This window comes from Falco biarmicus, chromosome 17, assembly GCF_023638135.1.
Source record: "Falco biarmicus isolate bFalBia1 chromosome 17, bFalBia1.pri, whole genome shotgun sequence".
NCBI classification, from domain to species: Eukaryota; Metazoa; Chordata; class Aves; order Falconiformes; family Falconidae; genus Falco; species Falco biarmicus.
This window is the reverse complement of record NC_079304.1, coordinates 3168573-3188178: the sequence shown is the minus strand read 5'-3', so window position 1 is coordinate 3188178 and position 19606 is coordinate 3168573. Positions and strand designations below refer to the sequence as shown.

The following is a 19606-nucleotide window of genomic DNA, read 5'->3' as shown; positions in this document are numbered from 1 at the left end:
GCCGTCCCGGAAGTGCGCGGTGCGCATGCGCAGTGTCGTTGGCGCCGGGCGGGAGAGGCAGCGGGGGAGCGGGGAGCCGGGCGGGAGAGCGGGGTCGAGCCGAGCCGAGCCGAGCCGAGCTCCGGCCGCCATGCCGCGGGAGATCATCACCTTGCAGCTGGGCCAGTGCGGCAACCAGAGTGAGTACGCGCCCGGGGCCGGCGGCGACGGGGACGAGCCAGGGGAGCGCGCGCCGGGCGGGGTCGGGATGCTGGGGGCGGGGGGGGCGGGGGCGTGGTCTGCTGGAGGGGGCGGGGGTCTAATTGGGGGGGCGTGGTCTGACGGAGGGGGGCGGGGTCTGCCGGCCTCGGGATGCTCCGGGCTCTGCTCCGGCCTGGCCCCGCTGACCGCGGCCCCCGCAGTCGGCTTCGAGTTCTGGAAGCAGCTCTGCGCCGAGCACGGCATCAGCCCCGAGGGCATCGTGGAGGAGTTCGCCACCGAGGGCACCGACCGCAAGGACGTCTTCTTCTACCAGGTACTGACCGTCCCTGCCCAGCCCCCGCCCCAGCCCCTGTCCCCGCTCCAGCCCCTGTCCCTGCCTCAGCCCCTGGCACACAGATCAGGCACGCTGCACTTCAGGGTGTTCCTGCCCTCATCGCTGGGTTGATCCGTGCCCTGATGAAGGCCAGCAGGGCTGTCTGTGACTGCTGCAGCCCGCTCCAGCAACCCCCTCTCCGGGTCAGGGACCAGTGGGCTGACGCTGACCCCAGGCTGGTTTGAGTGGCAGCCCCAGCCACATGCTCCTGCCGAGCCGCACGCTGCCAGGGCTCCTGCCTGCACTCCAGTTTCTGGAAATGGATGTGTTGTGGAGGCAGGAACGCGAGGCGGAGGCTGCCATAGATACTACCTTACATAACGCTGCGAGTGCAAGCCCGTTAGGGGCGAGCCACCCCCCCTCCACCTGGCCAGCCATCGGGACATGCTGTGGGGCTCGAAAAGATGCTGTGTTACAGACAAGCTGTACATAACACGTTTCTCTTCCTCCTCTTCCCTGCCAGGCGCTGGCTGTGCCGCGCTGTCCCATGGCCAGGGGGTGGCACACGCACTTGCAGTTCCTCTTGCAGTAAGAAGCCGTTGGGAGCTGCAACTGCATCGTGACCTTCCTGCTCCCTGTTAAAGGCAGACGATGAGCACTACATCCCGCGAGCTGTGCTGCTGGACCTGGAGCCCCGAGTTATCCACTCCATCCTGAACTCTCCTTACGCCAACCTGTACAACCCAGAGAACATCTACCTGTCTGAGCACGGAGGGGGAGCTGGGAACAACTGGGCCAGCGGCTTTTCACAGGTAACAGCTCTAGTGCTCCTGGGTGCCAACACGGGTCAGCTTGTTGGGCGTGAGGCTTTAGCGTGGCTTTCTTATGTCAGGCTCAGTCCGTGGTTTCTGAAGAATACTTTGTCATTCAGCAGTGATTTACGCCTGACCTTCTGTGACACCCTGAGTGCAGGGTCACACTGTCGGTCTGACTTGGCTTCACACCAGGCTTGAGGAGCTCTTCTGCATTTTGTGTGGGAAAGGAACAAAATCTGGTCTGGTCTCTCTTGCAGGGAGAAAAAATCCACGAAGATATTTTTGATATAATAGACAGAGAGGCTGATGGGAGCGACAGTTTGGAGGTAAGTAAATCCGTGGATTTGGATATGGTTGCCCTGCTTGGTGTTTTCTGAGCCAGGCTGCTCTTTTATAAGGTCGAGCTCAGCTCTCTGGTGTATACAGACTTGCACAACTTGCTTCTTGGTGCTGAGTAGAGAACACGCAGAGATGGGAACTACGGAAAGGTCTTCCCCACCACTACTGCATCTGCCAGGCTTCCCTAGAAACCCTCCTGCTGTTTGCTCAGCGGGGCATTTTTCTGCCCCAATTACTGCTTACATTGGGCATATCCCGCAGGATACAGTCTGCAGGAAGAGTTCCAGGCATTATGGTGCTTTTTCCTTTCCCTGTTCCACCTCCCTCACGTGGCTTTCCCTCATGTCAGCTGAAGCAGGACACAACACCGCTTGTCCCCCAGGGAGGGCTGTGCTGGGACAAGGCACCTGCTGCCCCTCTGCCTGCAGCAGAAGAGGGAGCCACGGGCTGCCGGCAAGAAGGTGTTTAGACCCAAAGTTGCTGAGTGCTTTGAAATCCACAGGAGTGCAGGCAGCTGCAGCTTCATTTTCCCTCCAGCTGGGTTAGAGGGGCACCAGGGGTACCGACAGCTCTTCAGTTGCTTTGCCGTGTGCCTCTGGCAGGAGCTTGGCCACTGCCTGTGTAAACCCATTTCTTGTGCATAGACAGACACAGGGGCTCCCTGGTGTTTGTGTCAGGCTGTCACATAGCAACAGGGGAAGGGAAAATGTCGTAAAATAAGCTGGCAGAAGATCCAAGAGCCTGTTGTGGGACCTGCAGCAGGTGGGAGCTGCCCTGAAGTCAGGCAGAGGGAGTTTGGCCTCGGGCACTCTAAAAGGAGGGGAATGGCATGGAGGACCTGGGGAAAGGGCTGAGACTGTGTACCTCTGCTCGGTATGACCGACTGCACCCTGAAGGTGACATTGGAGCCATTCTGAAATCTTTTCTGGGGTGGGAGGAATCCAGCAGGCTCCTGAGCAGAAGTTGCAGTGCGGTGCGTGCAGAGACATGGATTCCACCCGTGCTGGCAGCAGTGGCCTGAGGAGCACGTGGCTGTCGCTGTGGTCTGGAGGAGCCAGGGCTCACCTCTGCTCCCTGCCCTCAGTTGTCACAGGGGGAGTTCTCGCCCTGGCTGGCCGGTCTCTGCTGGAGGTGGCGCCGGTGGCTTTGCTCTGCCAGCTCCTGGGGCTGAGCTGCACCTTGAGCTGCCTGCATTCTGCTTCCTTCCAGGGGTTTGTGCTCTGCCACTCCATTGCTGGTGGAACGGGCTCTGGGCTGGGCTCGTACCTTCTGGAGAGACTGAATGACAGGTGAGTATTCAGCCTTGTCCCCTTCCCTCACAGTAGAGTCTGGCCCAGCCTGGGCTCCCTGCCAAAGCCGGGAGCTGGAGAGCTGACTCAGAGCCACCGCCCCCACCCAAACACTGCCTTGTGCAATCCCTGGCACGCTGCCTGGGCAAGGGATGGCTCCTGATATGCCTGGGGACATCAGAGGCTCTGCAAGTGGACTTGTGCTGTCCAAACTCTGCCTTCCCTCAGCCATTCTTATCAGGCAGATGCTTTCTGACACCCTGGCTCTGTAGGGGAGGGTGGGAGGCTCTAGCTGTGGGCTCTGAGCTGCCACCTCTGCCTGTTCCAGCTTGCAGCCTCTCGAAAAGGCTTGCAGGCAGCTGCTTCATCAGCCTGCGGATGGCTCAGCCTCGCCTGTAGCTCCGTCTGGCAGCCTGCTCCCGTACTGCTGGGGTAGGCACTGCTGGGACAAATTCTCTCCCTCCCTGGGAGCTGACTCTGGCATGCAGCGCTGGTGACTCACTGCTGTCCTGAGCCCTGGAGACTGCAAAGGGAGCTGGTGGGAGGAGAGAGTGCTGGCTTGGTGGTGTTAACCCTTGAGGTGGCTGTGCTTTTGACCCAGGTATCCCAAGAAGCTAGTGGAGACCTACTCGGTTTTCCCAAACCAGGATGAGATGAGTGATGTTGTCGTGCAGCCGTACAACTCTCTGCTGACGTTGAAGAGGCTGACTCAGAACGCTGACTGCGTGGTAAGGGTCCCGCTGCGTGTCGGGCCAGCAGTGCAGCCAGCTCCTGGGTGGCAGCCCTGTCCCCAGCCGCTCAAAGCCACAGCCTTTGCTGGGGCAAGTGCTGTAGCTGTGTGGAACAGGTGCCGCTGCAGCGTGCCGTGTGCCTGCGAAGCCCCAAGCACAGTAGCGAGCACACCCCCATACCGAAGGACTGAGCTGATGTAGTGGCTCTAGGGACAAGGAATCTGCCCTAACCCCTGCTAAAGTGTCCGGCTTTGCATTTCTGCCTCTGGGATCCAGCAGATTCTTCTTGTGACAGCGAGGACTGGCTGTGCTTCCTCAGTGTAGCTGTGCTGTGGCCTTCTGCTTGAACTCGATTCCAGCATCACTTTCAGCGCCCGCGAGCCCCAGCCAGGCAGCATCTTCGTCCCGCACCGGGGCCTTCGGTCAGGTCCCAACCGAGACGCTGCCCGTCCCTCCCAGTTTATCTGTGCGTGTGGCAGGCCAGGAGGTGCTGCGCCAGAGCTGGTGGGGCTGAAGGTGGCTGCGAGGTGCTGGCCCAGAGGCAGCGCTCTTTGCAAGAGCACTGGGGAGCACAGCCAAGATGTGAGGGAAGAGCTTCCATTGACAGTGTCAGTTACGCTCCACAGATGAGTCAGCTCGTGGTTTCAAGTGTCTGCCACCTGCCGCGGAGGGCTGTGCCGGGGCCGGTGCTGGGTGAGCCGGTGCCCTGGGACACGTGGCCACGACTGCCCTTCCTCAGGCTGCCTCTTCACAAAGCCACTTTTTCTCTTGCAGGTGGTTCTGGACAACACAGCCTTGAATCGGATCGCGACAGACCGGCTGCATATTCAGAACCCGTCGTTCTCTCAGATCAACCAGCTGGTGAGAAGGGTCCTTCGCTCTAGAGAAGGTGGCGTTGGGGCTTCCCCGCTGCCTTCCGTTGGGTCTGAGCCTGCTCTGTGGGCTGGGCGCGGTGGTGGGCAGCCTGGAACTGTGAATGAGGGTCCTCTGCCCTTCCCGGGGCGGGTGCTCCGGCTTCCCCTGCCCTGGCTGGGTGAAGCAGGTGTTGAACGTGCTGTGGGACAGTGCGCTGACAGAGATGCTGACCCCATCCTCTCCCCCAGGTCTCCACCATCATGTCTGCCAGCACCACCACGCTCAGGTATCCCGGGTACATGAACAACGACCTGATCGGGCTGATCGCCTCACTGATCCCCACCCCCCGGCTGCACTTCCTCATGACCGGCTACACGCCACTCACCACCGACCAGTCGGTAAGGCAGCCCCAGCCGGTAAAGCAGCCTGCCAGGCATCCTCCCCCGAGGGCAGGAGGAGCTGCCGTGCTCACCTGGTAACATCAGTCAGTCCCACGGTCTTGGTGTGAGCTGTAATTGCGTGTTCCACATCCCAGGCCCGTGTGCCTGCACCGCGTGACAGCCACGTGTGATATGAATCAGACTTGAGCAGGCGCTTGTGCTTGTGCTGGGCTCCCTGCTGCATATATCAGAATGGCTGCGGCAGCTATGGGAGAGCCGACAATGCCTGATCTGACAAAAACCACCCTTAGAAATGATCAGAGGGAGCTCAGCAAAGCGGCCCTGCCCGTCCTGCCAGCCCAGTGGGCCACTGGCCCGCACCGTTTGGGTCAGAACACTTGATCATTGTCATTCCGAGCCTGATCGTGGGCTCCAGGCAATCAGCCCCTTCCTGTGGCTTGGATCTGTGTTCTGGGAGGGGATTGCCCCCCTCAACTGCATCGAACAGCACAGCTTGTCTTCAGCTCATCCCCACGCAGTGCCCCCAACCCCCCGGGTGAGAACAGGGCAGTTGTGTTTGGAGGGGCACTCACCTGCGCTGGCCGCGTCTCGGTTCTGCTGGGAGCTAACAGCTGCTCTTCTCCTCTCGCCGTGTGCATTTCCTCAGGATGTTACTCAGAGAAGCAAATCTGAAAAACTGCTGGCTCTGAAAAGGGTATCGAGCGTGTGATCTGTCCTCCCAGGGAGGAGTGTGGGGAGGGCTCAGCCAGCAGCTCAGACGGTGCCTGGAGCAGGGCTGCCACACTGCCGAGCCATCCTGCCTGCAGGCACTCCTCCGGCTGCCCGCCCTGGCTCTGGCCCCCTTGGCAGGCAGCAGCTGGGCAAAGCCCCCGATGGCAGTCGGGGGCTGCAGTGGCCAGTTTGCCCACGGGCTTAGTGCAGGGCGAGGTGGGGAGGGGGTGCAGCAGGGAACGGCCCCTCTCCTGTCCTCCAGCCCTGCTCCTTGCCTTGGCAGTGGAATAGGACAGCAGTTTGACAGCGACAACACACGTCCCCTGTCAGCTGAGCTTCACCCCCAGCCCCTGCTGTGCTGCTGGAGGGGGCAGCTCACCGTCCCTCACCATGTGCTGGAGCCTCTGCCAACGCTCCGGTTCTCAGCCTGGCTGTGCCTGTTGTGTGACTTTGGGATTTCCCTGCCCTGCATGTGACTTTGCATGTGGCCCCATCCCCAGGGCAAGGGCTTCTCCGTCCAGCTGCCCTCCGCTTCTGTGTGTGTGTGCAGGGCAGCGGGGAGGGCAAGAGGGCAGCACGCCTGCTCCCTCTGACCCCTGGCTGGCATTTGCAGGTGGCCAGCGTGAGGAAAACCACAGTCCTCGATGTGATGAGAAGATTGCTGCAGCCTAAAAACGTGATGGTGTCCACAGGACGAGACCGGCAGACCAACCACTGCTACATCGCCATCCTCAACATCATCCAGGGGGAGGTGGATCCCACGCAGGTGAGCTCCCACGGCTGTTTCAGATGCTGATGGCAATGGCATGGCCTGACAGGGAAGGGCACGGTCACTGTCTTCCTGTGTGGGGATCCTGGGGTGAGACTGAGGGGTGCCTGAGAACTGCCTCCCGAATTGCTTCTGTGTGGCCGCGTGGAAAAGCCACTAGTCCCTTGCCACGAGGAGCCTCCCTGCCGGCCGTTTGCTAAAATCCGCCTTCCTGGGGCTGTATTTCCTGCGTGGAGCAGCTCCTGGCTCTGCACGGACCAGGCCGCTTTGCCCATCACCCTGCTGTCCCTTGCTGTTCTCACCCCGCCAGGTTCACAAGAGTCTGCAGCGGATCCGGGAGAGGAAACTGGCCAACTTCATCCCCTGGGGTCCTGCCAGCATCCAGGTGGCTTTGTCCCGCAAGTCCCCGTACCTGCCGTCCGCACACCGTGTCAGCGGCCTCATGATGGCAAACCACACCAACATCTCCTCGGTGAGTGCCTTCCCTCTACACAGCACTGGGACCCCACGGCTGCAGTGCTGGTGTCCTTTCAGTTGTAAATGGATCTTCTGTGGGGCTGGCGCCAAGCCACGGAGGGCCCTGCAGACAGGAGGGTGGGCAGCTCCCGGCTCCGGGGCACAGCAGGGCTCGGCTCTGGTCTGGGGTCCTGCTGGTCCTGCTGCACCCCTGGTGCCCTTTTCCCAGCGTCAGGCTGCAGCGGGACTCCTTTCTCCCAGGCCAAAGGCAGCCTCGGAAGCATGAGCTGATCCCGAGTGCTGGCTGGGTGCAGGGTAGCAGCTACCACGCTGCCAGGCTGGGGCAGGCTGCCTGCCTCCTCCGAGGCAGCAGCCTGAGGGGTCGGCCCCCCACCCCCCACCCCACGGGACCCCCAGGGAGCTCTGTCCCATCTGACCGCTGCACTGCTCTCCAGCTGTTTGAGCGGACGTGCCGGCAGTACGACAAGCTGCGCAAACGGGAGGCTTTCCTGGAGCAGTTCCGCAAGGAGGACATCTTCAAGGACAACTTCGATGAGCTGGACAACTCCCGGGAGATCGTGCAGCAGCTCATCGACGAGTACCACGCGGCCACGCGCCCCGACTACATCTCCTGGGGCACGCAGGAGCAGTGAGTGCCCTGCCAGGGGGTGGGAGGGTCCCACAGCCACCTCCACGCACGCCGGCAGGGCTCGTCTCTGCTGCGCCCACGTTTCGCACCCCTCAGCGCTGCCCGGCCGCGGTGGAGCCGTCACCCCAGCTGCACACACACGCTGCACTCCTCAGCGGGAGCGGCTCTGCAGGGAGCAGCATGGCCCCTGAAGACCCTTGGCGGGGGGCAGCCTCCGCTCCACCACGTGCCCTGGCCCAGGACGGGACTGGGGCAGCTGCACGCTGTGCTGGTAGGGAACCTCCGCCCGTGGGAGCAACGCTCGCTCGGAGGAGGATGAGAGCGAACCCGGGGGCTTGGAACAGGCCTGGCCTGAAGAGTTGGGTGCCGACCCCGGTGGCCAAAGGCTCTGTGTGGCTGAGCTAGTCCTCGCCCTGGGCAGGAGCCTTGTTCCTCCTTTGCCAGATCAGGCCTGGGGCACAGGATGTTATCTATATTTTTGTAGGTTATTTTGCTTTAATAAAGGCTGTTCCTGCACTGACGCTGCCTGCACGGCTCCTGGAGCGAGCTGCCAGGCAGGGAAGCAGCTGGAGATGCTGCCAGGGCCAGTGCTCGCCTTGCCCAGGTGGTCAGCCTGGCTGCGCAGCCATGGCCCAGCAGCATCCCAGCTCGGCGGGAGCACCGAACCGGGGCTGCTCCCCTGCACGTCCCGGTGGTGCGCAGGGCCAGCCCTGCCCCAGCTGGCAGCGTGCTGTCTGGGCCCCGGGCGGTGCTGGGCGCCTGCTTCGGCAGAGCCAGAAATACTGGAAGGACTTGCCGGCACGGCTGACCAGGGACCCGAGCCGGCACCACCCTGCCAGCCCTGCCCGCAAAGCATGTGGTGCCCGCATCGCTGTTTCACAGGGGTGAGGTGCTGCGCAGGAGGGGGGCTCCCGAGGGGCTGGGGGTGCCTGTGCCACGCTGGGCCCGAGGGAGAGGATGGTGTCACGCCAGCACCAGTAAGGATGGGGGCTTGGGGACGGACGGACGCAGAAGCTCTGGTCCTGCCCCATGATAAGTCAGGCTGCAAGGGACGGGGACGTGGGGCAGCACTGGCACCAGCCCAAGCCCAGGGAGCCCAAGGTGAGAATTAGCCTTTTCCTCTGACCCTGTGGCACAGAGCAACAGGCTAAAAATACCGCCCGCCATGGCCGCGCCGAGCTCCCACGCCCTCTTTGGCACCAGCCCCGCAGAGGCACCCGCTGCTGGGGCAGTTCCCCCCGCCCGGGGCGGCCAGTGCCAGGGGGTGCCGGGGAGCCGGCCGCCGAGCTGCCCGCGCTGTTGATGAAATGCCAAAGGGTGCAGCGAGCAGCCCGGCTGCTGGCGCTGGCCGAAGGGCCGAAGGGACGGCGGTCCCTGCCCCCAAGGACACGCTGTGCTGTTCCTCCCTGTCCCGCTGCCTGTCCCAGGCCCCGCTGCACTCGCTGCCCCAGGGATCACACCGTCCCAGCCTCCCACTGCCAGCCTCAGCTCGGGGACAGGAGGCCCAGTTTTTCCTTTGTGCATTTATTTAGAAAAACAAACACCCCCGCCCCCACCCCCCGCCCACCCCCCCCAAGACAGAACCGACACAAACTTTACAGAGGCAACACTGAGGGGCTGAGCCCCAGCCGTACCAGCTGCCACCCCACCGGCCACCCCTGCACCACGAGCCCTGCCACAGGGCCACCGCAAAGCAGCAGGGCTCAGCCACTGGGAGCCCACTGGTCCCCGAAGTGGCTCGGCCAAAAGCCGCCCGCAGCTTTCCAGGAGGGGTGGGCTCAGCGGACGGACGGATGATGGCACAGCACCGCCGCCCGGCTCCCTCTGCCAAGGGTGGCCAGAGCCGGGGCACGGGCAGAGCTGCCAGGCAGCACCAGTGCTGGAGGCGAAGGCACTGGGGTACAGGGGAGCAGGGGACGGGGACAGGCCTGGGGGCATCACCAGGGACCGTGGCACGGCGGCCCCGCTGCCCTCCAGGGAAAGTGCTGGGAGACGTGGGGGGTGCGGGCGTCTCAAAATAAATTAAGGAAATAACTAGAAAAGCAACGGCGGCGTGGGGAGCACGAACCCCATCGCCCTGCTCCAAGGAGCAGCCGGGGGCCAGCACAGACCCGCCGCCCTCCCCGCGCCGGCCGTCAGGAGCACCTGCGTGGCCGTGCCAGCCACCGGGCTAGCTGCCCAAGGAGCCCACCGGTGGCCGGTGCTGCCAGGGCACGGCTGGGGGGCACAGACCCTGGGGCAGCGTGGGGGGGTCCGAGGTGGGGGGGCTGGGGGCCGGCTCCGGGGGCCGGAGCGGCTGTCGGGCGCCCGCGGAGGCGAGGTACGTGTTGAGGAGCTGGGCGATCTCGTCCACCTGTGGGGCAGAGGCGACACGGCGGGGCAGCACACAGCACCCTGCGGCCCCCGGGGAGGGGAGAACGGAGGGCTGGCTGCCTCTTACCTGGGAGGTCTCGAAGAGCAGGTCTCGGTCCTCCACGGAGAGGCGGAAGGTGCTGCTGTCGGAGGCGCCGAAGGAGGAGATGCGGCCGTAGCAGAAGCTGTCCAACGGCTCGGGCTCCCCCGGCTTGTAGAGCGAGACAGCCTTGGCCCCGATGCCCAGCCACAGCCGCTGCGGCCCGGCCCCCACCGGGCTCTGCGGGGAGACGGGGGTCAGGTCCACCCACTGCCAGGGCCCCCCCCCGTCCCCGCGCCCCACTGGGGCCTCACCGCGCGCAGGTCGACATCGAAGAGCGTGGAGCCAAAGCCTGGCCACTCCCGCACCAGCGCCACGTAGGCGGCCATGGCCTCGGGCCGGCCCATGCCCTGCAGCAGTTTCCACTTCTCCACGATGGCGGCCATGGTGCTGGCCCCTTCCTCCCGCAGGCGGCCCCGCAGGCGCTGGTCCCGCTCCGCTCGCTGCTTGGCCAGCGCTTGCCCCCAGAGTCCGCCAGCCAGCAGCCCCGCGCGCAGCCGGGCCCCCCGGCACTTGGTGGAGGGCCGGCGGCGGGGGGCTGGCAGGCGGGCGTGCAGCACGTGGGGTGGGAAGAGCTCCTCCAGGCGCGGGAAGGGGGCGTGGGTGGAAAAGTCGCTGTTGAGGCTCTGCAGGCGAAGCGCCGCCAGCGTCTGCAGCGTCTCCTCAGATGTGGGCACGTAGCCCCGCAGCACCATCTCGTGCGCCTGCAGGAAGGCAGCGTGAGCTGGCACAGCATGGCCACCATGGCATGGCCACCGCGGGCAGGGCACAGCACGGCCACCCCAGCATGGCCACCCAGCACGGCACGGCACGGCACAGCAGCCCTGGGACGGCCACCCAGCACGGTACGGCACGGCACAGCAGCCCTGGGATGGCCACCCCAGCATGGCACAGCACGGCCACCCCAGCATGGCCACCCAGCACAGCACGGCACGGCACAGCAGCCCTGGGATGGCCACCCAGCACAGCATGGCACGGCACAGCAGCCCTGGGATGGCCACCCCAGCATGGCACAGCATAGCCACCCCAGCATGGCTGCCCTGGCATGGCACAGCTGCTCTGGCATGGCCACCCCAGCATGGCATGGCTGCCCCAGTACAACATAGCATGGCACAACAGCCCTGGGATGGCCACCCCAGCATGGCACAGCACAGCCACCCCAGCATGGCATGGCCACCCCAGTATGGCATGGCATGGCACAGCAGCCCTGGGATGGCCACCCCAGCATGGCACAGCATAGCCACCCCAGCATGGCTGCCCTGGCATGGCACAGCTGCTCTGGCATGGCCACCCCAGCATGGCATGGCTGCCCCAGTACAACATAGCATGGCACAACAGCCCTGGGATGGCCACCCCAGCATGGCACAGCATGGCCACCCCAGCATGGCTGCCCTGGCATGGCACAGCTGCTCTGGCATGGCCACCCCAGCATGGCATGGCTGCCCCAGTACAACATAGCATGGCACAACAGCCCTGGGATGGCCACCCCAGCATGGCACAGCACAGCCACCCCAGCATGGCATGGCCACCCCAGTATGGCATGGCATGGCACAGCAGCCCTGGGATGGCCACCCCAGCATGGCACAGCATAGCCACCCCAGCATGGCTGCCCTGGCATGGCACAGCTGCTCTGGCATGGCCACCCCAGCATGGCATGGCTGCCCCAGTACGACACAGCATGGCACAACAGCCCTGGGATGGCCACCCCAGCATGGCACAGCACAGCCACCCCAGCATGGCATGGCCACCCCAGTATGGCATGGCATGGCACAGCTGCTCTGGCATGGCCACCCCAGCATGGCATGGCTGCCCCAGTACGACACAGCATGGCACAACAGCCCTGGGATGGCCACCCCAGCATGGCACAGCATGGCCACCCTGGGCAGGGCCCAGCACAGCTGTCCCAGCATGGCATGGCATGGCTGCCCTGGCATGGCACAGCTGCTCTGGCATGGCCACCCAGCACGGCACGGCACGGCACAGCAGCCCTGGGATGGCCACCCCAGCATGGCACAGCATGGCCACCCCAGCATGGCTGCCCTGGCATGGCACAGCTGCTCTGGCATGGCCACCCCAGCATGGCATGGCCACCCCAGTATGGCACAGCATGGCACAGCAGGTCTGGGATGGCCACCCCAGCACAGCACAGCATGGCCACCCTGGGCAGGGCACAGCACGGCTGCCCCAGCATGGCATGACCACCCCAGTATGGCACAGCATGGCACAGCAGCCCTGGCACGGCCACCCTGGCATGGCTCTCACCTGCTCAAAGAGGAGGGCGAACTCCAGGCTGTCGCGCGGCACGCTGTCCGTGTCCAGGAAGCCGTAGTGCTTGAAGCAGAGCCGGCACGGCGGGTCCTGCTCCCGCTCCTCCCCGGCCAGGCTGTGGCAGAAGGTGCCGACCCCATCAGCGTGGGGGCAGGCACCCCCACACCGTCCCCTCCCACCCGTGGCCCCCCCGCCCCGCTCCCCCGTAGGCAGAAGAGTGGGACATTTACTTTTCAAACCTGGTGAGGACGTCAGCCAGCAGCGTGGTGCTGCCCACGGGCTGCTCCCGCCGCCGGGACTGCTCGTAGAGTGCGAAGAGGTTGGGGCTCTGGGACAGCCCCAGGCGTGACACCAGCTCCTGGGCCACCTGGGGCGAGACAAAGGCAACCAACGGTGACTGCACGTCCCTGGCTGCGGCACTCAGGGCTGCAAAGGGACACAGACGGGTCACGGTGGGCAAAGGCAGGTGGCCCCCAGCCCCTCTCCATCGCAGCCCAGCTGGGAGAGACCCACAGGAGCCCCTCACCTCCCATGGCATGCTGCCCACCCAGCCCTGCGTGCCGACATGTCCCAAGCCCCCTGCCCGGTGCGGACGCGGCCCCTCACCTCCTCGGCCGTGGTGTGGGAGCTGATGGCCACGCTGCAGGCGGGTGCCCCCGGGCAGTGCACGGTGCAGATCATCTCCTGCCGCTGCATTAGCACCAGGATCTCCTCCAGGGAGGGCACACATTCCCGCCCCTTCGTCTTCCCCAGCGCCTCCCGGATGAAGCAGGCGTACTTGGCCATCTCCGAGCCAGGGAACCGGCTTTCTGTCCTGCAAGAGATGCCAGGGGGGTCACAGTGGCACCAAACCAATGGGGGCCCCGGCACCCGGCAAGCTCCTGCCCGCAGCTGGCACCCGGCAGCTCCGCAGGCACTCGCCTGTCCAGGTGGAAGTGCAGGAAGCGCAGGACGGGCAGGGAGGGCAGGAAGGTGCAGCTCATGCAGGTGAGCAGCTGCCAGTAGTGCAGGTCACCCTGCCCGCCCGGCGCCGGCGGCTCCGTGGTCTGCTTCACCAGCTGGCAGTAGATCTCGTCCACCAGCGGCGGCAGGTCCAGGCAGGTCTGCAGGACGCCCTGCATCAGCGGCACCGGGTCCCGCTCCGACTCCAGCTGCTGCAGCGAGTTGAAGAGCTTCACGGCCTCATCACGCAGCGTGGTGTAGCTGCGGGGGCTGGGGGCTGGGGGAGGGGATGGGGGGAGGTTAACAGCCCCACGGGCTTCCCCAGGCCCTGCCCCACCAGCACCCAGGCACCAGTACCCGCACCCAGGGCCAGAGAGGGCACGGGACCATCGCTCCTGCCAGCCCGGGGCATGGGAGCCGGCTCTGTGCTCACCGCTTTGGTCCAGGCTGCCATAGGGGAAGGGCAGCAGGGGAGCGTAGAGGGGGCTGCTGGTGTAGCGCAAGATGGGGTTGCAGCGGTAGATCTGCTCCAGGACCTCGGGGCTGCCGCAGTGCTCCTGGGAGGGTAAGGCAATGGCAGCAGCTGCAGACGAGCTGCCCACCGAGCGCCTAGCATGGGCACCCACCACCCCAGGGCATGCGAGACCCTGGCTGTCCATCCCAGCCCTGCCGACAGCTGCAGGCGCGGGCAGCTCCATGCCACCGGCTCACCTCGACGTCGCGCATGAGCAGCTGGGTGGGCGTCTGGACGGGTGCTTTGCTGTCAATGACCTTCCGCACCGCGCACACCCAGTGCACGGCCTCGTTCAGGTGCTCCGTGTACAGGCGGTAGCAATGCTTCCTCCCGAACACCGTCACACTCCAGTAGCCTGCGAGGGACACAACAGCTCACCCGCTGCACACCAGCACCCTCACCCCAGGGTCCCCTGCCCCAGCCGGGCCGGCTCGATGCCCCGGGGCTCAGCGCTGCCTCTCCTCTGGGCAATGGAGGCTGCCAGGGCTGGGAGAGCGATGCGGGGCATGAGGGGCTGCGAAGGCGCAGCCCAACCGACGGGCACGGGCACCTTACCCGTCTCCTTGTAGGTCTGCTTGTCTGGCCAGAGCACGGAGCAGAGGCTGGTGAGCACGAGGGAGCCCAGCCGCCGGGCCCCCTTCTCGTTGCTGCTGTAGTAGTCCAAGGAGTCGGGCGTCAGCACAAACCAGTATTTCCGAGGCCGGATCCAGGGGGTCTTCATGCCGCCCCGCACCTCCCGCTGCAGCCAGCCTGGGAAGGGGAACCCTCAGCCTCTGCCGTCAACACCATCTGTCCCACCGGTTCCCCGGCACAGGGCAGGGTCTTCCTGGCACCAGCCCAGCTGGTGCTCCCTGTCCCTCTGGGACAGGATCCGGCCACAGCTGGGGCACGATCCTGCCAGCCCCGACTACCCCGGAGGCAGAGGCCCCTGTGCCGCAGCTCGGCTGTGCCCACCTTTCACAAGAGCGTCGGGGTCATCCTCCACTGGCCCGGGCCCCTTCTCAATGATGAGGCTGCGCATCTCCTCCGCGACAAGCAGGGACCTGGGGACAACACGGGGCTGAGCCCAGGTGCCCACGGGTGCCTCCCACGGCCCCCAGGCAGGGAGCCAGCCCAGGGCCTGGGGTGAGCCAAGTCCCGAGGGGCTCTGGGCACCCCGCAACCCCGTGGTGGGAACGCAGCAGAGCCATCGGGTGCAGATGACCCTGGCTAAAAATAAGCTGTTTGCAGTCACGGCCCTGCCAAGGAATTCGGAAAATGAACAACCAGGAAGGAATGTTGGCAGCGGCGTCGGCACTGGGAGGACGGGGAGTGAACAGGAGCAGGCCCCTGTGCCCCGGCATCCCATCTCCCTGGGCACATGCCACCCCAGGGCACAGCCTCCACCAGTGGACGTGGCCCAGCAGAGCCTCCAGCCCAGCGGAGCCTCCAAGCGCAGGAGGAGCCACGCGTGGCCTCCATTGGCTAAGCCCGCGGCAGCCAAGCCATCTGGCATGGCAGAGAAATGGAGACGTGCCCGAGGATGCACCAGGGATGGGGATGGAGCACGGCAGTCCCGGCTCTGCTGTCCTCTGCTCTAGCTGATAGACTGGCACAGCGTGGTGTTGTCCCCATGGGCAGGACAGTGCAGTGCACATTGGTACCAGCACACCCTCCCACGGCACGCCAGGTCCCCCGCTCCTACAGCACCACACGAGGGAGGTGACGGGATGCCCGGCGTGCTGGAGGCAGGGGGTCACTCACCGCTCCGAGCCACTGCTGCTGCGGGTGGGCTGGCTTAGGCTCACCTCCAGGGACCCCTGGGGAGGAAGGAGACGTCTCAACCTCATGGTCACCACCTGGCACCCCCAAATATCCCCCCACTGACTGCTTGCCAGCCCAGCTCTGGGCCCAGAGGGACTGGCTCGCATCCTGCTGCCGCAGAGCAGGGAGCCCCAGTGCCCCCAGGGGAGTCGGGGATGCAGCTGGGGCACCCTGGGGGCGCGGGGGCAGCCGGCGGGCGTGCTGGCTGCGTGTCCTCGGCTGCCCTGGCAGGCTGAATACCGTGCAGAATTGCACAAGGTCAGTGCTGAGTAATACGCTTACGGCACAAAGTCCCATTGTGATGGGGCTGCTGACTTCCTGCCCGCGGCGGTGGGACGCGGCACAGGGAAGTCCCTGGCTCCACAGTGGGACCAGGGGCCGGTTCCTCCTTGTGCAGCACAACTTGACGTGGACGGTGCCGCTCACGTGATGACCCCGTCACACGTGCCGGAGCACGAGGCAGAGCCCAGGCACGGGCAGGCACCGGAGCAGGCAGGGTGCCCCAGCAGGGGTGCGGGGATGCGGCAGCACCAGTGGATGCTGTGCTGGGAGATGCACGGGCACTCCTGCCAGCTGCAGCCCGACGGGGCAGCCGGAGGCACGACAGGCCGGAGCGCGCCACGAAACGCCAAGAAAAAGAGACGGCTGCTAAAAATAGTGGCGGGGAGGGGGGAGCCGCTGCAGGTATGGCTGAGCTGCAGGGCAAGACCGGGTGCTGCTGACCCGTGGCATTAAGGGCACCTGTCGCACAGCACCAGCGCCTGTGCACGGGGCCAGCTCCTCCAGCGACTGTCCCACTGCCAGGGAGGGCTCCGCACGCTCCTGCACGGCTGCAGGCACGGAGATGGTGCCCGGCTCCTCATCTGCGGGAGGAGGAGGTGGTGGTGGTGGCCGGCTCCTTCTCATGGATATAAATAAACAGAGAGGAGTCGCGGCGGCACGGCTGGAGTGGCTGCTCCCACGCTCCGAGGAAGGGGCGGCCGGAGCTGTGGGTTTCCGAGGATCCCCGGCCGCAGCCAAGGGCTCCCTGGGGAGCTGGCGTCACAGCCGCCCACGCCAGCCCAGACCTCCGGAGCCAGCGCAGCCCATGGGATGCAGGAAGCCCAAAGATGGCTCCTGCCATTGCCATGCCCTTGGCACTGCCACCAGGCACCCAGAGGGCCCAGCTCCAGCCCTGCTGCTGTGCCCGCTGCCCGCCACCCCGCAGGGCTGGCACCGCTGGGGAAGGGGACCCGCTGCCAGGGTACAGCCGGTGCGGGGGGCTCAGGGCTGCCCCCAGGCCTGCGCAGCCAGCCCAGCCCAGCGGTGGCAAAGCCGTGCCACAGACCCCACAGTGGGCTGGGGGAGAGGGGTTGCAGCAAGCGGGACTGGGCTGTCACCGCTCCCCACGTCCTTTCCAGGCAGGGCTGCACCCCGCGGCCGCGGGAGGCAGCAGCGACAGACAGGAGGAACCCCTGGGAGCCGGGGCTCCCCCCGTCACCCCATGTTATCAGCCAGCCCCCACGCAGCCCAGCCGGAGGAAGCGCCGGTTTCCGCTGCTCCGCTTCCCTAAACAGAGGAAGCAGCCGGAGCGGGGAGATCCAGGCCTGCTCCCCGCAGACGGCACGTGCTCCCGGGGCGCTGCGTGCTGGGAACAGCCCCGGCTTGCTCCGGCAGGTCTGTGCACAGACACAGCCGGGCCCGAGGATCCCATCCCGCGGGGACCCGTCCCGTGGGGACCTGTCCCGTGGGGACCCCCAGCACCCTGGCCACCCTGACCTCGGCAGCAGCACAGGGCAGGCACGGCCGCAGTGGGCACGGGTGCTGGCAGCCCGGCGGGCTCTGCCCCGAGGAGCAGGCAGGGGCAGGACGGTGCGGGCAGCACAGCACCGCGGCCCACCGGCCTGGCAGCGCCCCGGCTTCGCCTGCGCCCCGACCCCCGACGGGCGCCCGCATCCCGCCGCTGCAGCACCAGCCAGAGCCCCGTGCCGGGATCCAGCCCTGCAGCCCCGGCTCTGCCCCGGTGCGCTCCGGGACCCCCAGTGCCTGCCCTGGGGCAGCGGCTCCCTCGAACCCCGTGAGCCGACCCCCCCGCCCCGCGCCCCCACCGAGGGCAGCCCGGGCGGCGGGACCGGCGGAGATGTGCCCAGGTTGGCGGCGGCCGCGCTCGCTGGGGCGGCGGGGACCGGGCCGGGCAGAGCCGTGCGCCCCGGGCGGGAGGAGCCGCGCACCGCCGGTCCCGCCGCGGCCCCGGTGCCCGTCCCGGTGCCCGTCCCGGTGCCGGCCCACCTGGTCTCCCTGGGCGCGCAGCTCGAAGGACGCCTCCTCCTCCTCGGCCTCGCCGTCCGCCTCCCGGTCCGCCTCGCCGTAGTCCCGCCGCAGCAGCGTGAAGCCCTGCCGGCAGCACAGCAGCCACCACAGCCCGCCCGGGAACGGCATCGTCCCGCCGCCACCGGGACGGGACGCGACGGCACCGGGACGCGACGGGACCGGCCCGCCGCCCGCCCGCGCCGCGCACCGGCCGCCGCCGCCGCCGCCGCCGCCGGGACCGGCCCCGCCGCCGTCGCCGCCGCCCCGGGCGGGCCTGACCGGGCGCGTCACCGGCCCCCGCCAATCGCCGCGCGCGGCCCGGGGCGGAGCCAGCGCGGCCGGGGCGGCGGGGCCGCCGCTTGCGTCATCTGCCGGGCGGGGGCGCGCGCTGGACGGGGGGAGCTCCGGGGGTGCGCACGGCCGGGCTGCGGCGGCGGGGCCGGGGCTCCCGGTACTACCGCCGGTACGGTGCACCGGGCACCACCTTGCAGCCGGCACCGGCACCGGGCACTGGCCCTGCGCCAAGGAGACCGCGCCAGTCCCGGCACCCCGGGGCTTCACGGGCCGCGGCGTTGAGCTGCCCCACGGCACCGGCACCATGTGCTGCCCCGGCCCCACCGCAGCACCAACACCCGTCCCGGGAAGGCGGCTCAACCCGGTGCGGTGCCGGTGGGCAGCCCCACGGGTGGCTGGTGCGGGCGGGAGGGCACCGTGCTTTGTCCCGCCGGCCCCGTGGCACCTTCCCTCGAGAGGAGCCGGTGGCGGGGGCTGGCGGTGGGGTCACACCCTGTGCCATGGTGAAGCATCGAGGCTCAGCCTAGCCCAGGGCCCTGCCGAGTGGCAGCGGGGCTGCGGCACTCTGGTGCCATGGGTGCTGTGGCAGCGGCCGGGTCCTGGCCCCGCTGCTGGAGCCCCAGCAGGGGTTAAACCACATCAGGCAGAGCTCTGGCTTCGCTACAGCTGTTGGGTCAACACCGCCTCTGGGAGCCTGTGGTGCTGGGATGCGCGGGCCGGCGGTGCGGGCTGCCAGCTCTCCTCCCACACAGCCAGCACCGGGCCTGAGCCCCCAGCCTGGGGCTGCCGCAGCACCAGGCACCGGGGCAGAGCCCACCGGCCGTGCAAGGGACAGAGCCAGCTCAGGGCTGGGCGATGCGGGGAGATGGCAGCATGGCAGTGGGGCAGCAATGGGCACGGCTGTGGGGCCGATGCCAGCAGTGCCGTGGGGCTGGCGTGGGAAGGGAGCAGGGCTGCCAGAGGCTGCAGGCTGGGCCGGGAGCGGGGGCAGCCGCGCTGCTGCGCCAGGTGCTGCCTGAATCCGGAGCAGGGTCAGCAGAGGGCTGCGGGGGCCAGGGGCCCATCACCGAGGCTCTGCGGCTGCTGAGTCAGCGGTAACCACTTTCAGGCCCAGCAGTAGGTGAAGGGGCTGGGATGGCTTCTCCCAGTCGGAGCACAGGGTAATCCCGCGCGGGAGCCTGCGGGCGGGCAGGAACAGCCTCCAGCCCCAGCAGGACCGGGAGGTGCTTCCCTGCATGCCCAGCTCCGCTGCGGAGACCCTGCGAAAGGCTGCAGCACAGATGGGGCCCGTCACCCTCCCGATGCCCCGGAGTGCTGCAGCCCGGCTGGTCGGGGCTGCCAGGTGGCCCCAGGCGTTGCTGGCACTGGCCCTGTGCCGCTCGGCGTGGTGCCAGCCCTGCGGGACGAGGGCACCCGGGCTGTGCCAGCCCCAGCCGCAGCACCCTGGCCCCGCAGGCGGTGGGAGCCACGGGGCTGGGATGTGCTGGGGCAGAGGAGCTCATGGGGAAGTGAGGA

General features: G+C 67.0%; 2 protein-coding genes across 3 annotated transcripts; one reads left to right on the top strand and one right to left on the bottom strand.

Moving 5' to 3' along the window:
• Nucleotides 1–21: 21 nt before the first annotated feature.
• Nucleotides 22–8049, top strand: TUBG1 (tubulin gamma 1). The gene is made up of 11 exons (XM_056362346.1): nucleotides 22–179; nucleotides 402–514; nucleotides 1159–1326; nucleotides 1587–1655; nucleotides 2878–2957; nucleotides 3559–3685; nucleotides 4463–4549; nucleotides 4792–4941; nucleotides 6269–6421; nucleotides 6735–6896; nucleotides 7336–8049. The coding sequence occupies exons 1-11, from the start codon at nucleotides 26–28 to the stop codon at nucleotides 7531–7533; spliced, it is 1461 nt and encodes a 486-aa protein (XP_056218321.1). The 5' UTR covers nucleotides 22–25; the 3' UTR covers nucleotides 7534–8049.
• Nucleotides 8050–9114: 1065 nt separating this feature from the next.
• PLEKHH3 (pleckstrin homology, MyTH4 and FERM domain containing H3) lies at nucleotides 9115–18065 on the bottom strand. 2 transcript variants are annotated; one of them, XM_056362522.1, is made up of 13 exons: nucleotides 17777–18065; nucleotides 15449–15504; nucleotides 14660–14748; nucleotides 14261–14455; nucleotides 13903–14060; nucleotides 13625–13748; nucleotides 13171–13468; nucleotides 12856–13063; nucleotides 12489–12616; nucleotides 12244–12364; nucleotides 10236–10685; nucleotides 9970–10161; nucleotides 9115–9882 (listed from the first exon to the last, which is right to left on the bottom strand). In XM_056362522.1, exons 1-13 carry the CDS (start codon nucleotides 17924–17926, stop codon nucleotides 9700–9702), a joined length of 2352 nt encoding a protein of 783 aa, XP_056218497.1. In that variant the 5' UTR covers nucleotides 17927–18065; the 3' UTR covers nucleotides 9115–9699. The 2 variants fall into 2 exon arrangements, with proteins under 2 accessions (XP_056218497.1, XP_056218496.1); XM_056362521.1 differs by having other exon boundaries at nucleotides 12480–12616; nucleotides 17777–18064.
• Between the last annotated feature and the right edge of the window lie 1541 nt (nucleotides 18066–19606).